This window comes from Physeter macrocephalus, chromosome 13 (genome assembly GCF_002837175.3).
Source record: "Physeter macrocephalus isolate SW-GA chromosome 13, ASM283717v5, whole genome shotgun sequence".
NCBI classification, from domain to species: Eukaryota; Metazoa; Chordata; class Mammalia; order Artiodactyla; family Physeteridae; genus Physeter; species Physeter macrocephalus.
Genome location: NC_041226.1, coordinates 22,643,525 through 22,660,234, shown reverse-complemented (window position 1 = coordinate 22,660,234; position 16,710 = coordinate 22,643,525). Strand labels below are relative to the sequence as shown.

General features: G+C 37.7%; 1 protein-coding gene and 1 non-coding gene across 3 annotated transcripts in view; one reads left to right on the top strand and one right to left on the bottom strand.

The window, feature by feature from the left end:
• The window catches only part of NUFIP1 (nuclear FMR1 interacting protein 1), a 53,787-nt gene that overhangs the window by 19,343 nt on the left and 17,734 nt on the right, over positions 1–16,710 (bottom strand). For both annotated transcript variants that reach the window (XM_007115186.4, XM_007115185.4), the window contains exons 6-7: positions 12,206–12,298; positions 8,098–8,291 (exon numbers count right to left, since the gene is read on the bottom strand). In XM_007115186.4, the coding sequence (XP_007115248.2) occupies positions 8,098–8,291; positions 12,206–12,298 (287 nt within the window). The remainder of the gene's footprint in view (positions 1–8,097; positions 8,292–12,205; positions 12,299–16,710) is intronic.
• LOC112065449 (small nucleolar RNA SNORA40) lies at positions 9,684–9,810 on the top strand. The gene has a single exon (XR_002892049.1). It is a non-coding gene; the product is annotated as a small nucleolar RNA SNORA40 (small nucleolar RNA).

The following is a 16,710-nucleotide window of genomic DNA, read 5'->3' as shown; positions in this document are numbered from 1 at the left end:
TTCCTCTGTGTTGCCAAAGAGGAATACTTGTTGGTGCTCATCTTATTTAACTTAGTGATGACATCTGACAGTCCAACTGACCCTTGAACAACACGGGCTTGAAGTTCATGGGTCCACTTATGCACAGGTATCTTTCGATAGTAAATACAATTGAAACTGATCTGCAGTTGGTTGAACCCATGGATTCGGAACTGTGGATACAGAAGAACTGCATTACATGGAAGGCAGACTACAGGTTATACTTGAATTTTCGACCACGTGGAGGGCTGGTGCCCCTAACCTCCCAAATTGTTCAAGGGCCAACTGTAGTCATGTTTTACTTTTAAAAATATTTCCTTCACTTGGCTTCCAGAACCCTTTCACTTGGCTCTCCTATCCCAGTCTCCCTACTAGATTCTCTTCATTGACCAACTTCAAAATTCTTGAATGTCCCTGGGTCCAATCCTCAGCAACCTTTTCTCTTTATGCCTCCTCCTCCTCCTCCTCCTCTTATGATCTCATTTTATCTCAAAGTACTATCTAGGTGCTGGTAAATCACAAACGTATACCTCCAGCCTTCAATTATCCCCTAAACTCCAGAATAACCTAACTTCTATTCAACATCTCTACTTGGGTATCAAACAGGCATCTCAAAGGTTAACATGTCCAAAAACAAGCACGTGATTTCTCCTCCAAACATGCCTGCCAGTAGTCTCCATCTCAATAAATGCCAGCTCTTCTTCATGGTTACGCCAAAACCTAGCAATCACCCTTGACTCTTCTCTTTTTCACATACCATATCCAATCTAGCAACAAATACGGTCAGCTCTATTTTGAAAATATATCCAGAATCATACTCCTCTCGTTACTTCTCTTCTATAACCCCAGTCCCAATCAACATTTCTTACCTGGACAGTTCTAGCAGCCTCCTAAAAGGACACCCTGATATGATCCGCCCACCTCTGCAGTCCATTCTCCACCTTAACACATCACATCACCTCTCTGCTCAACCTCGGAGTAAAGTCCCAAGTCCTTTGCTGCCTACAAGACCCTACTTGATCTGATCCTTCACCACGTTCTTCCTGGCTTACTCCACTCCAATCTTGCTGTTCCCTGAATACACAAAGCATGCTCTCACCATGGGGTGTTCGCACTTGTTGCTCTCTCTGCTTGGAAAACTCTCCCCTCAGGTCTCAGCCCCTAATTTTACTCAGATTTCTTAGTGTCGCCTTATCATACGGATGCCGTTGCTGATTATATAAAATAGCACACCCCTTTCTCCAACTGCCATTCTCTATCCTTTTCCTTAGCTTTACTCATCGTTATGAAGGATATCAACCCCTATTTACTGCAGCTGCCCCAAGCAGAACATAAGGTACAGGAGAGAAGGGGTTTGGCTTTGTTCAGTACTGTATCCTCAGAGCCTAGAACAGTACATAAGTGCTCAAGAAATATTGGAAGAACAAACTATTGCGTGAATGAGTTAAGGACAAGTTCAAAAAAGCTAACTGGTACAGAATGATAGAGCTATGCTGAGGTGGTGCCACAAAAGAAACCTGATTTTGTCTGGATTCAGAGCTTATTCTCTTTTCTTTTCAATAAAATGATTCCATTTTTCTTAAAAATTCACACACATGTGTATAAGAAAAACATTGACGGATATAAAACAAAATGTGAGCAGTGGCTGTCTGTAAGTTAAGATAGTAGGTTGTTCTTTATTTTATGCTTTTCAGTTTTTTCCTCACATTTTCTGCATTATTTTTGTAATCAGAAATGAACAGAAGAAAACATAGGAAAATAAAACCTGGAGGAAAGTGTTTCCTCATAATTCAATTCAAGAAGTGGACCACACAGCTTTAACTGGCCTACATATCACCCCTTTCCTGCCTCCCTTTTTTTCTAAACTTTATATTTTGAAACAATTTTAGATTTACACAAGTGTTGCAAAGATAGTACCAAGAATTTCCATATACGCTTCACCTAGCTTCCCCTAATATTAACATATTACAAACCACAGTACATTTACCATAGCTAACAAATTAACATTGGAATGGTACTACTACCTAAACTATAGACTGTAATGTAATTTCACCAGTTTTTCCACTAATGTCCTTTTTCTGTTCTAGGATTCAATCCACCATATCACATCAGGTTCAATCACCATGGCTCCTTGATCTGTGTCTTCTCCAAACCTGTGACAATTTCTCAGTATTTCCTTGCCTTTCATGAACTTGATTGTTTTAAAGACTACCGGTCAGTTATTGTAGAATATCCCTCAGCTGGGTCTGTCTGATGTTCTCTAATGATTAGACTGAGGCTGTGGATTTTAGGTAGTGACCTTCCCATCATATATCAGGGGGTACATCTCAACCTATTACTGGTGATATTAACCATGATCACTTGGTAGTCTCCACCATGACATTACTATTCTGCTCTTTCATTATTCTATTCCTAGAAACAAGTCACTAAGTCCAGCCCACATTCAAGGGGAGGGAAATTAAGCTCCACCTCTTGAAGCAAAGAATTTTAGACATACATTAAAACCACAATGTGAGTGGTTGGTGTACTTATTATGAGGAGTGTCACAAAGCTCACTACACTTAACTGCCTTCCCAAGGGTAAGAGCTAGAACACCTCTTTTCCTATTTCGTCCCCCTCAGTTATGTTTTGGGGACCCACCATATGTAATGACACTTTTGGCACTATCAAAACATCCTCTATGGTGACTCTTCATCTCAAAAACAGAAGGCTGTTCACAAAGACGCTCAGATCTACTTGGCAGTTCTAATTTAGGCATTTCTAGCAGCCATCTTGGAATGACTATACCATAGGCAGAGGTGATAAAATAATACTCAAGAAACTTCACCCACATTTTAATAAAAACAGCCAAAACATCTCTCTAAACTAAAAATACCAGTATATTTGCAGCAACATGGATGGACCTAGAGATTGTCATACTGAGTGAAGTAAGTCAGACAGAGAAAGACAAATATCATATGGTATCACTTATATGTGGAATTTTTAAAGAGTACAAATGAGCTTATTTACAAAACAGAAATAGAGTTACAGATGTAGAAAACAAACTTACGGTTACTGGGGGTAAGGGGGGGAGGGATAAATTGGGAGATTGGGATTGACATATACACACTACTATATATAAAACAGATAACTAATAAGGACCTACTGTATAGCACAGGGAAGTCTACTCCATACTCTGTAATGACCTATATGAGAAAAGAATCTAAAAAAGAGTGGATGTATGTATATGTATAACTGATTCACTTTGCTGTCCACCTGAAACTAACACAACACTGTAAGTCAACTATATTCCAATAAAAATTAAAAAAAAAACAGAAACCATAAAAAATAAAATAACGAAAAAGATCCCTGAGTAATATTTTAAGGTCTTATACAATTTAATATTAACGTGTGTTAAATATTTTGATGGGCCTAATTTAGGATAATAAAAGTTTCTATAATTGAAAAAAATTTAAAAATTAAGAAAAATTTTTAAAACTTAAAATAAAGGGCTTCCCTGGTGGCGCAGTGGTTGAGAGTCCGCCTGCCGATGCGGGGGACGCGGGTTCATGCCCCGGTCTGGGAGGATCCCACATGCCGCGGAGCGGCTGGGCCCGTGAGCCATGGCCGCTGAGCCTGTGCTTCCGGAGCCTGTGCTCCGCAACGGGAGAGGCCACGGCGGTGAGAGGCCCGCGTACAACAACAACAACAAAAAAACAAAAAATATATTAAAAAAAAAAAAAAAAACTTAAAATAAAAACACCAGTACAAAAATAATAGCGATGAAGACTATAAAATCAAACTTTAAAAGCATTATAAATACCAACTCCAATAATTTCTCTTACTGTTAAAAAAAGAAAAATAGTGACACTTTTCTTAGGGTAAATCTCACCTCTCTCTCTCATACATACACATCATGTTCCCAATGACCAAAAAAATTTTTTTAAATCTAAAAATTATCAGTAGACTATGAGTTTCTTGAAGGCAGGGAAAGACTTCACTGAATTATAGGGCTGGGAAAGCAAAATGTAGGACCTCAGTAAATCCCTACTGAAATGAAAATAACAAAAAACAAACTGCCCTTTGAATGTCTCACCCAACTCTAAACATTAGAAAAAGCTTCTCATCTGGCTTCTTTCTACAACTTATTTCTTTATTTGTGCCACCCTCCTCTCCCCCCACTATTTCCTATTGCCTTTATGGAACAAAGCACAATTATATGCTGTAACCCCAAGAAGATTTATAAATTCTCACAAAGAAAAAGCTATATATTGAAAAAGTCACTCTACAAAAATGGGAACTTTGGTTTATAGTTTCCAAACCTCAAAACCAGGTATTTAACAATGGGCACTCATGATTTCTGATGTGCCAGGCCAGCTTACTTTCTTACTTCAATGTCTACCTTTTTAACAACAGAAGCCATCTAGCTTACCTCGATGCATATAGTTAGACTGATGGCCCAGTGTTCTATGACAATAGCTATATGTGTTATAATGAATGACTAACAAACTGGATCCTTTCTGTTTTGTGGACACTGACACTTTAGTCAGTGATGCTCAAGGACACATTACTGACCAGCTCCTTTCCTTCTAGCCCAGACAATACTTGTTAAAACCACGGGCCAGGAAAGCCATAGAACATGCTGTATTTAAACAAGAGCAGAGCACCACCAAGGAAATCTAGTGACAACAGGCCATACTCAAAACTCGTAAGTTGAGAGACTCCAAATGACAGGCTTTCCTTTTGAAACAATGTCAATTCCCAATTTATAGCATCTGCACAGGGACTTCCCTGGTGGCACAGTGGTTAAGAGTCCACCTGACAATGCAAGGGACATGGGTTCGATCCCTGGTCCGGGAGGATCCCACATGCCGTGGAGCAGCTGGGCCCATGCACCACAACTACTGAGCCTGCGCTCTGGAGCCCACGTGCCACAACTACTGAGCCCGTGCGCCTGGAGCCCGTGCTCCACAACAAGAGAAGCCACCGCAATGAGAAGCTTGCGCGCTGCAACGAAGAGTAGCCTCTGCTCACCACAACTAGAGAAAGCCCACACGCAGCAGCGGGGACCCAATGCAGCCAAAAATAAATAAATAAATTGATTTAATTTAATTTAAAAATTCTCCATCTTTAAAAATAAATAAATAAAGCATCTGCACAATTAATGAGGGTTCACATACTACCAACTACCATCAGAAAAAGGTGGGCTCAGGCAGTGATTTTCTAAACGTGACATGAGGTTTACAGAGATTCTCAAGAACTACTATCTTGTCTAAACGTGAATGCTGCTGTCTAGATAAGGTTCTAAGCCCAAAAAAGGCAAAAAAATAAAAGAAATTGGGATCTTCATTTTTAAAGTGAACTTAGTGCTGAAAAGTGTCAACTGTGACATTTGAGCATGAATAGGGCCATGCTGTCACAATGCTGCCCTGACACCGACAACCTGAATAACAAGATCTTAATGAAGGTTGACTGGCTCTGGCCCATGTGAAGGAAGCTGCCTCCAAACAAGGTAAAACTGATAAATTGGAAAGTCGAGAATCTGAGAATATCTAGGGCATGTGAAAAAATGGTACATACGGTTTTCTGTAGCTATACCTGGAGTGAAAAGTTGAAAAACCAACACTCTGAAACATTGATTTGGAAAATGTGAAAGTCCAGAAGAAATCCCAGGTAAAGAATAACATAAATTTAAATGGAATCTTTCCTACAAAATTAAGCTACCATAATTTGATTGTTGGTATTTTGATTTCCTCAAAGAACAATATTATAAATTTACAGCTTACTTTTAGGATTTTTATATTCAAGACTTACATTTTCATCTCTGACCTTCAGAATAGGTAAGAGTTTCAACATTAAGCCAAAACAAAATTATTTGCTATCTCTCATTCAACTGCTCGTAGATCTGACTGAATGCTTTCTACCATAAGGATGAAAGGCATTTAACTATTGTTTCTCAGGTCTAAGGTGTCTCTTGAAGATCTAGATACAAATAGAGGCAAGATAGACTCATCTTTTTGTTAGTGTTTCATCAGATTGACACACTGAAACACTTCTTTAAAAATGAGAAAACAGAATTACCCAACCAAAGCTAATAATGCAAAAACAGAGTATTCAGTGCTACAGAATCCTTCAAATGTTCATTTAGAAAATTGCATAAAGGGAAGAATTACGTAATTTTCAAATCAGTAACACTGTTTATAACAGTAGTCTTCACATTTGTGTTTCAAGTATTTTAATGACATGGAAGTTTATATTTAGGTACAGACTGTATTTCATTATCAAGGTCACAAACTGTAAGTTTGAAGAAGTATGTGGGTTCTCTCCAACATTTCTTGAAGGAAAAAAAATCAGTGCCCAAGAGTAAATTCAGCCCTGGCCCAAAATGTCTTCTATCTTTGCCTTGCTAGCAGCAAGGATAAGAAGATGCCTTTTAAAAACTCTCTCCCATATCTCAACTATCCTAGACTCCTACAATATTTTTTTGGCCAAATTCAGACTTCACTTGTAGAGGTAGTATAGTATACTAGGAGTTAGACACCTAAATTCTAATTCTGGCTCTGCCATTAATTAGCAGCATGACTAAGGTAAATTACTCACTCTAAGTTCCTTGGTTCGAAAATGGAAGTAGCACCTGTACATAAGTAAAACGTCGTCAGGAGGAAAAGAGCTAATATATACAAAGCATTTAGAGCACAGTAAGTATTGGGTTGGCCAAAAAGTTCGTTTGGGTTTTTCTGTAAGATGTTACGGAAAAACCCAAACAAACTTTTTTGCCAACCCCAATACCTTACTCAGTAAGTGTTAGTTGGTGTTAAAATAATTTATTATTATTATTTCTACTAAATTTTATCTTGTCACTCTTAGCCCAACATTCCCTTATGCCAAGATCTTTTTCCATCCTGATTTAGTCAATGAAGTAGTTATCCCCGTTTCTTCCCATCCATAAATTCAGTAATCTGCCACAGGACTTCGCTGGTGGCACAGTGGTTAAGAATCGCCTGCCAGTGCAGGGGACATGGGTTCGATCCCTGGTCTGGGAAGATTTCACATGCCGCGGAGCAACTAAGCCCGTGCGCCACAACTACTGAGCCTGTGCTCTAGAGCCCATGAGCCACAACTACTGAGCCCGTGTGTCACACCTACTGAAGCCCGCACGCCTAGAGCCCATGCTCTGCAACAAAGAGAAGCCACCGTAATGAGAAGCCCGCACACCGCAGTGAAGAGTAGCCCCCGCTTGCTGCAACTAGAGAAAGCCTGGGCGCAGCAACGAAGACTCAACACAGCCAAAAATAAATAAATAAATTTATAACATAATCTGTGATTGCCGCAGAAGCCGCTTTCCCCCAAGCTGAGCACAGCCTGCTAGCAAACCTGCAATGTAACATCAGTAACACCCCTTTGCAAAAGAAGAATCACTAGCAACTGGATAAAGCCTCACATCGTTATTAGAAGGAAAGGTGGTAAAATATTTACATAAACATTTTTATTTTTCAGAAGAGAAATGAAGCCTTAGCGGTATCTTTCTGTGACAGCAACATTTTGGTCCTTTAATTTTGCAACTTATAAGCAAGAATAAATTTATCTCCTAAATTCTAGAAGGAATTTAAGAAAAAACAATAAACACACATAAATATATTCTATACTCTGAGGAAGAACAGTATTATTTAAATATATGGAATTAATATTATTTAGCCAAAGAGACCATGTTCATGCTGAGCAGCATAAATACTGGCTTCCACTGGAATTCCTGCTTTCTAGGTGGGAAAATTCACATAATGGTGCAAATCGGAATCCACAACATCTGTACATTCAAAATAATCTTAAGAAAATTTCCAAGATTCTATGATACTAAGGACATTATCCAATAAATATAATATTTCTCCCACATTCTGCCTGCCTCATGCATTCATTACCAAGATTCAGAAAAAATTTATTTAAACAAGGTTTTTGACAAAACACTCCTATTGAGAACAAAAGCATCATTCTACCTTTTTACATTCTTTGCCATCAAACTCTCCCCAAACAAGGATGTTAAGAATCAATTTCTGCATCACTGGCTATACTCTTAAAAACACGGTGTTTTCTTATTTAGCTTACCGGAATCGGTGTTTACCAAAACACCCAGAGGGTCTGAATTTGCCTCGGGTGTACTTTCAGGCTTCGAATCACACAAAGGATTGCCTGACCCAATGGCTGCTCTCTGTCCAGCACGACCATTTTTCCATTTGTGACGTTTGCTAGGACTTCTGATTTTTGCCATCTGTGAATGTCTGGCCATCCCCTTCATCTTGCTGGAGTAAGAAAAATGCAATTCTTAATATAAAAGGCACTGACCTTTCAAGAAAAATTTGAAAAAGATTACTGAATGCATAAGAAATTTAGCTGTCAAATAAATCACCCATCACCTAGTACATTAAAGAGACCAGAATAAAATAAATTCAATGGCTTCCAAAGTAGAACTTTAAAAGGATAACATACCACAATATACCATACTTTATCAATTCCAAATTGCACATTTCCTCCCATAATGTAATCTCTCTGAAATTGGGCTATGTTGTACAATCAACAGCAAGTGAATTTAATTGCAAACATTCTTTTATTCCTATTATACATTAAGATTAAATGTTCCTTAGACTTTACAAAGTGCATTAACTCTTATCTACTTAATTGTAAGTAGCCTTTAAGTTTCTGACGCTTTTACAAATATGCTACCTTGTTTCTTGTTTAAACTTCATGGTAACTCCTTGAAATAGATTAGACAGGTATTATTCTCTTCACATTACAGGAGGATAAACTTAAAGATCATAGACCAAGCACAATTTCACAGCTAGCTCAAATCAAGCGCCCTCTCAAACCACAGCAATTACTACTCTTAGGAGGAAAACACACACTTATGTAAGCACATGCTTACGTAAACTATGCATAGGAAAACAAAGACCATTTTTTAAAAAAAAGGTTCATTACATATACTCTCAATGGACAATAAAACAAAGTAAGAAAATAATACCAAGGCACATAATAATCAAATTGCTCAAAGCAAGTGAAAAAGAGAAAATCTTAAAAGCAGTCAGAGATAAAAGGTATTTTATATAGAGGAACAAAATGATGATAGCAGATTTCTCTTGGAAACAATGCAAATAAGAAAACAATGGGGCATCATCTTTAAAATACTATAAAATTTTTAGAAAACTGTTAACCTAGAATTACGTATCTAGCAAAAATATCTTTCCAATAGCAAGGTAAAATAAAGATCTTTTCAGACACACAAAGCTGAACGAAGTCATCTCCAGCAGACCCTCACTACAAGAAATGTTATAGGAAGTCTTTCAGGCAAAAGGAAAATGGTATCAGATGGAAAGATGGATCTATGCTAAAGAATGAGGAGTACCACGAATAGTAACTATACAGGCACCCCAACCATCAGCTAACAAACCCCCAGCTGTGACTAAGCCTTGTCAAGATCACCAGATAACCCCCAGCTGACCCCAGATATCTGAGCAGTTAAGACTATCATATGGAGAAAAAAAAAAAAAAAAAGACACCTATTAAGGGTAAAAAGGCAGGCCACAAATTGCAAGACTATATATATCTGCACTACCTATACTCTATGCAAAAAAGGATTTGTATTTAAGTAAATAACTCCTACTAATCAAGAAAATCAACCCAATTAAAAAGTGGTCAATAGCACTTGTGTTTGTTTTTGTTTAATTTCTGGACAAAGACTTCTAGACAGGGGCAAAAATAAATCCTCTTTTGCAACCCAGAACTCATTGTTCATTATGAGTTTTGATACAGGTAAGAAGGAACACGATACCTAAAAGAGAATCAAGTGATGGGGGTGTACTGATAAACATAAAGATTGCTTCCAAGGGCTTCCCTGGTGGCGCAATGGTTGAGAGTCCGCCTGCCGATGCCGGGGATGCGGGTTCGTGCCCTGGTCCGGGAAGATCCCACATGCCGCGGAGCAGCTGGGCCCGTGAGCCATGGCCGCTGAGCCTGCGCGTCCGGAGCCTGTGCTCCGCAACGGGAGGGGCCACAACAGTGAGAGGCCCGCGTACCGCAAAAAAAAAAAAAAAAAAAAAAAAAAAAAATGATTGCTTCCAGGACTACAGAGCTGATAATTTCCCTCATATCTTAAGCTTTTAAATTATCAGCTGTATTGATTTAGTACTCTAATTTTAATGTTGACATGAAACAAAGATGGCTTCTTTTTTTAAGCTTTTATCTTGAACACAGTGTCTGGATTTTAAAAAGGTATTGGCATATCCCAATGATCTGTACTGTTCTAGGGTGTGATGGCTTAGGAGTGAATATGATTTGAACCTAACACATTTTCAGAGGATGTCAAATTCAGAACCAAGCAGATCCATCTCCTGACCCTAAACATGGTCCTGAAGTAAATCGCTTGAGGAAATTGGATCCCGAAGATTACAGGTGTGGAATTTTGAAGTGTGTCCACATTCCCCTGGAGATCAAAGAAGCCCAACTAAAAGAATTGTGGTCTAACATAACGAATTCTTTTTGAAAGGGCTATTTTATCTTGAAGACTATGAGTTTGGAGGAACTAAGGTGATTGGCAGTGGAAAGAATCAGAATACGTGAAATTCCTTAAAAATTTATTGACTTAAATAATTTTGTCTGTGTTACACATAATTAAAAAAAAAACGCTTTAAAAAAAAAGGTCAAAGACTTGAACTGGCACTTCACAAGAGAATATCGACATGACGGATAAGCATATAAAAAGATGTCCAACATCGTTAGTCACGAGGGAAATGGTATAACATGAGGAAAAGGTATAACAATACTATGCATTGACCAGGACACACAGCAATTAGATGCAGAGTCAGTAGGAGTATAAATTAGTACAAGTGTTTTGGAAAACTGTTTGACTATATCTATTATAACTAAATATCTAGTATGACCTAGTGTGTGTGTGTATGTGCTTGTATATATGGCCAATGTAAACAAGAAACAAGTACTTATGTCCACAAAAGACACTTAAAAGAATGTTCATAGCAGCTTTATTCATAATAGCCCAAATTGGAAACAACCCAAATGACCAATAGTAGAATGAATATATATTCTCACAATTGAGTTCTATATAGCAATAAGAACGGATTTACAGCTATACACAACAATATGGATGAATCTCACAAGATAATTTTGAGCCACAGAAACTATACACTAAAGAAGACACATCAATACTATATGATTCCACTTACACAAGGTTCTAAGAACAGGTAAAATAAATTTATGATGATAGAAATCAGAAAAGAGGTTACCTTTGTGGGGAGGCATGGAACTAAGGAGGGCCAAAGAGAGAAACCTTTGTGAGGTAAAGACGTTCTATATATTATTAATATGTGGAAGTTACATGGGTATGTAGGTATGTGAACGTATATAAATTCATTCAGTTGTACACTTCAATACAGAACAAAATGGAAAAAATTCTATGAATGTGAGGCATTGGGGAAAATGGGATGTCTCATATACTGCTGGTGGGAGAGTAAACTACAATAGCTTCTATGATAGGTATTTGGCAGTTACCTGTCAGTATTATAAATACACATGTCTTTTGACTCAGCAAAACCACTTCTAGGAATCCATGCTCAGAAATATCTGCACATGTGTAAAATATATTACAGGGCAATAATGGCAACTTTTTATTAGTAAAAGATTGGTGAAAACTTATATGTCTGTCAATAGAGAACTGTTTTTTTTCAAAAAAAAACAAAACCCTGTGGGATATTCTTATGCTTCTTACACACCCTCAGAGAATGAGGAGTCTTGTTTATATGTCAATATAGGACAATCTCCAAGTATATTATTTGGCTAAAAAAAGCAAGATGTACAATAGTATCAAAAAAGGAAAAAAAAGACTATTATCTATGTGCTATATAAAGATGAAATATCTCTAGAAAGATAAAAGGGGTTGCCTCTGGGAAGGAGAACTGTTTAGCTAGGAAACAAAGACAGAAAAGACTTGTTACTGTAAATCGTTTTGAAAACCACATAAATATAGGGTACTACTTATTTTAAAATATAATTTTAAAATTTTTAAGTAAAAAAGTTACAAAAGCAAAGATTTCAGAATTGAAAGTACAGAGGTTTTAGGATTTGGGTGTATGCTCTTTTTTGTTATTTATAAGTACATACATTCATTTAAAATAAGCATTGAGGGTGCAAGCAATTTTAAGGAACTTACCCATACTGTGTCGTTGTCAACACTGCTCCTCTCTTTTCCTTTTCAATTTTTAACTTTTTCTTCCTTTCAATATTAGCCAGAGTTGGGTAATTTCTAGAGAACAATAAAAGTCCATTATAAAAGGGCTTTTAGAGTAAATTTTAATTATGCAATCAAGCAATTGCTGCATTTAACAATTTTTGTTTAATGACCAATACAGTAAATTGATATAAACTTTTAATTCCTTCTAGAATTTTTTTAAGGGTGAAAAAGTAGACTATAACAATGCTACTCAAAGTGTATACCAGCTGCCAGTCCAAACTCTGCTACCAGTCTGTTACCAAGTAAGGAGCTTACAATAGAATTTAAATCAAATATATCATATAATGTGCTGAAACTGATACATAGTTCATTTATTTGGCACATACCCATAAATACTATAAGCAAAAATGTATTTTTTTATGCATCTACTGATGCAAATACATACTAGGAGGTATATCCAAAGTTACCAAGATGAGGAAGAGACACTTCTTAAAAAAAAGCTACAGTCTATCAGGAAGGTTAAGAAAAGCATGGTTATTTCTAAACACTAGTTATAACAAAAGACAAAATATAATAAGTACCCTAAGGAGTATAAGGGAGTGCGGGAAGGAAAGATCATATCTAGATGGAGAAATCCACAAAGAAAGGAACATGAAAGACACTGGTCTTAAATGGTGTTAACAGACAAAAAACTGATGGAAAAGCGTCAGCATGTGCTTTTTTTTTTTTTTTTTTTTTTTTTTGGCCGCGCCACATGGCTTGTGGGATCAACCAGGGATCGAACCCATGCCCCATGCAGTGGAAGTACACAGTCTTAACCACTGGACTGCCAGGGACCAAAGTGTTCTAAGCAAACAATGCAGACAAACCAAGGCCTCAGAAAGTGTGAGAGAATGGCAAGTGGTTCATTCTTAAAGAAACAGTTACAGGCAATCAGACCAGAAAGGGAGGCTGGGGCCAAAATGTGCCTCGAATGCCAGACGAGAAAGCTATTTTTAATTCAGTGGTGTTGGGGAGCCACTGAAAGTTATGAACAAGGAAAGATATGAACAAGGCAGTGAAAAAAATTAAATCTGACAGCAGCGTGCAAGATGAATTGCTCTGACAAAGCTTTCTTTGTTCCTTAGCACAGTTGTGTGGTGATGGAGGCACCAAACTTTGGTGGTGAGAGAAACAGATCCTAAGAGCATAAAAAGCACGAAAGGAGGGGAACACAGACAGCCCTCTACCACTCAGCCTGGCTGCTCACTAGAGTAAATTTTGAGAAACATCAACACATCATGTTCTGCCATCATTTCGAGGACACTGTCTCTACCCCCTTCTTTTTTTAACATCTGCATCACTGACTGGGATAGCACAGACAATAGAAGCCCATGGGCTGGGCACATTGGAAGATAAGAATAGAAATGACACTGAGTAAGTGGTGAAGTAATCAGAAAAAGAAAGGCAATGAATTTCAGTGAGGACAGTGCAAAGCAATCTATCCAGCCAAGAAAAATAAACTCCACAAATAAAAGATGATTAACGTACAAGTTATAAATAAACATAAGAGGAAAAGATCAAGGTCACAGGAGATAAAAATCTGACAGGCAGTCAGCACCACATGAGTACAGTTTTGGAAAGCAAACATAATCTAAGGTGATATGAAATGGACTCTGGCACAGGTACAAGTGTGAAATCATCCTCTCATGACACTCAAAGGTGATCAGAAACTCTCAGGGCACTGCATCCAGTTTTGTACTTCTAAACTGAAAAGGAATGTTAAGGAAAAATAAAACTTGGAGGGGATTCAAAAGAGACTCAAAGATGATTAACGGGATGAAAATATAAAACCTCTGAAGAAAGATGAAAGGAACTGCAACTATTTGCAGCCTTTAAAAGAGGAAGAGAAGTGACAAAAAATGATCTTACAGAGAAGATGGCAGCCAGCTGTTCTCAACCTGAAGACAAACTACACAGAAGCAGAAATGATGAGGAAAAGGTGATGACTTTCACAGGCACCACAGTGTCTAGACGTGTAACTCACAGCTAATCAACACTCTTCACACCTCTGAAATTCACTTATTCTTACTTATTCTTAAAAATGTTAAAGAAACACAAAATGTGTTTCTTTAACGTTTTTCTTCTGAGTGTTATAGAGCAACCCTTAACATGTTGGGCCATATGCTAAACATAAAGACTTGGTCCTACAGTGTTTCATAACAAGCAAGGAGCTATGTAAATGCTTCTCAATGGTAAGGAATATAAACAGTTTGTTACAGCAAATGGATTTTAGGTGAGATATAATAAAGAATTCCTTAAATAAGACATCAAGAATGTTGTGGAAACTCCTTTGGTGGAAGTCTTTTAACACAGCTCACTTTTTCTTTCTGGCTGACTAAAGTGTCACTTTCCTAAAGGTAGGGGATCTTTATATCCCTTCCAAAGTTATAAGATTCTATTTTTCAGGGCTTAAATTAATAAAATTTTCTTGCAAAAGTTATACCATTCTTATTTACATAGAACCTAGAGACTAAAATCTGGGGAAAACAAGGGTACCAGAGAGCAAATTATCCCCCCAAATGGGAAACCAGAAACATAAGACCTAGTTATACATACAACAATAATCAGAAGCCCCTTCCAGCAACATACTAGTGAGATACAAGAATAAGGAAAAGTCTGGATCTTTGATAAAGGACACAGTTCAGGTTTCTAAAGTACACAAATCCAGAGAAAACTGTTGAAAAAAAATCACAAATTGTCTTACATTGCACAATTACATACCAATAAAATTTAGTCCAATATCTCCTGGTAGAGAATGGATGTTATAAAGCTATAAAGACTGTGACAAGTGGTATTTTCACAGTTGGTTTCTCTATTTTTATCTCCTAAAATCACTTTTCTCCCCACTTCCATCTTTTCCCAACACCCCAAAAGGAATTGGCCCTGAAACCGTATGCTCTTTATCTCGCTCTCTTCTCCCTCTTTCATTTCTTACCTCCTCTTTGTCTTCCCCTTGCCTAAGCCTTAAGCCTCCAGTGACAATCCTTAAGCCCCAGAGTCAATATATTGGCAACATGGAACCAACCATTATCTTAGCACATCTCACTCTGGTTACCTTTCTCTTTCCTTATCCTCAAATCACCACCCACCCCTTGGCTTTTCCCTTAAGCCTCTTCTGTAGAAAAACACAATCCCTCTTTCTTTATTCTCCCTGAATCATGGATACTTCAACACTACTGCATTTTTATTTCAAAGTCTTTCCAAACTTCAAAAAGATGTAGCATTCTTTAGGAGCACAGCCCCTCTGCTGGAATTCTGAAAGAACTGGGGACACAGCTGTAAAGTGTTTCCTCAGAGCCACAGTAACTGCAGTATTAAAATCAATAACACAACTACTCCACCTAGTGGACTCCAAATCTGCCGTGAAGTATGTTTCAATGTCTCTAAAATAGAGGTTTGGGAAACGAACCTCTACCACTCATTTTTTCTAATGCCAAATCATACAGCATTTGTACCCGACAGGAATTAAGAAAGAATCACTACGGGGTTTTTTTGGCTAGGATTTCTTTTTTTGCAGGTTATTAGTGGAAAGCCTTAAAGTTTTTAATTAAACACAACTATGGATGTTTGTCAGAACTATGCATTAAAAAAGAATAAACTTCACCTTCAAATAAATTGGGGGGGAGGGAAGGGGTGGCACAACCCCTCTCACAAGAAGTCTTGCAAAACGAACTGATTGCCCTGCCTTCCAAAGATGCCAGCTATCCCTTGACCAGACACTGTTACCCCCACACAGCAAAAATTAAAGCTTCAGTTGACTGTGCTCTCACGGCCACCTATGGATATTCTTCCCACGTCTAGGAGTGGGAAGGATAGGAGTCTACTCCTATCTCTTTTCAGTAACCTTGGCCATATATAAAACAATCTTTGCCTTTTCAAACACTGAATGTTTACATCTAATTTCAAGCTAAACTCTTGTCAGGAAGATATTCAAAGCTATAATGTACATCAACATAAATTCAAAGGTGGCTGAGAGTTCTCGATTACATTACAAAACCAAACTAGTCTTCTACCAGGGACTTTATAGAAACACGTGCTACCTAAGCTAGTTTGCATCTTCAAATGTTAATATTCTTTAAGTTTCTCTAGCCAGTGGAATTTTTTCCTTTAAAGCACTTATTGCACAAAACCACAAGGTGGCAGAGTTCACGTTCAAATGGGGAAAGCTACTGTAGAAAGTAATGCATTCAAATACAGGTCAATTTGGTCCGTCTTGGTGATGATCTGTCCTATGTGGTGAGAATTTATTGTTCAAAATCACAGCAGTTTAAGTACCATTAGTTATATTACTGAATTCCAACTACAGTTATAAATCAGATCAACATTGCCCAATTTCTTTAACAATGACAAAGGTATAGTTTAAAACATAAATTAAAAATATGGGGCTTCCCTGGTGGCGCAGTGGTTGAGAGTCCGCCTGCCGATGCAGGGGACATGGGTTC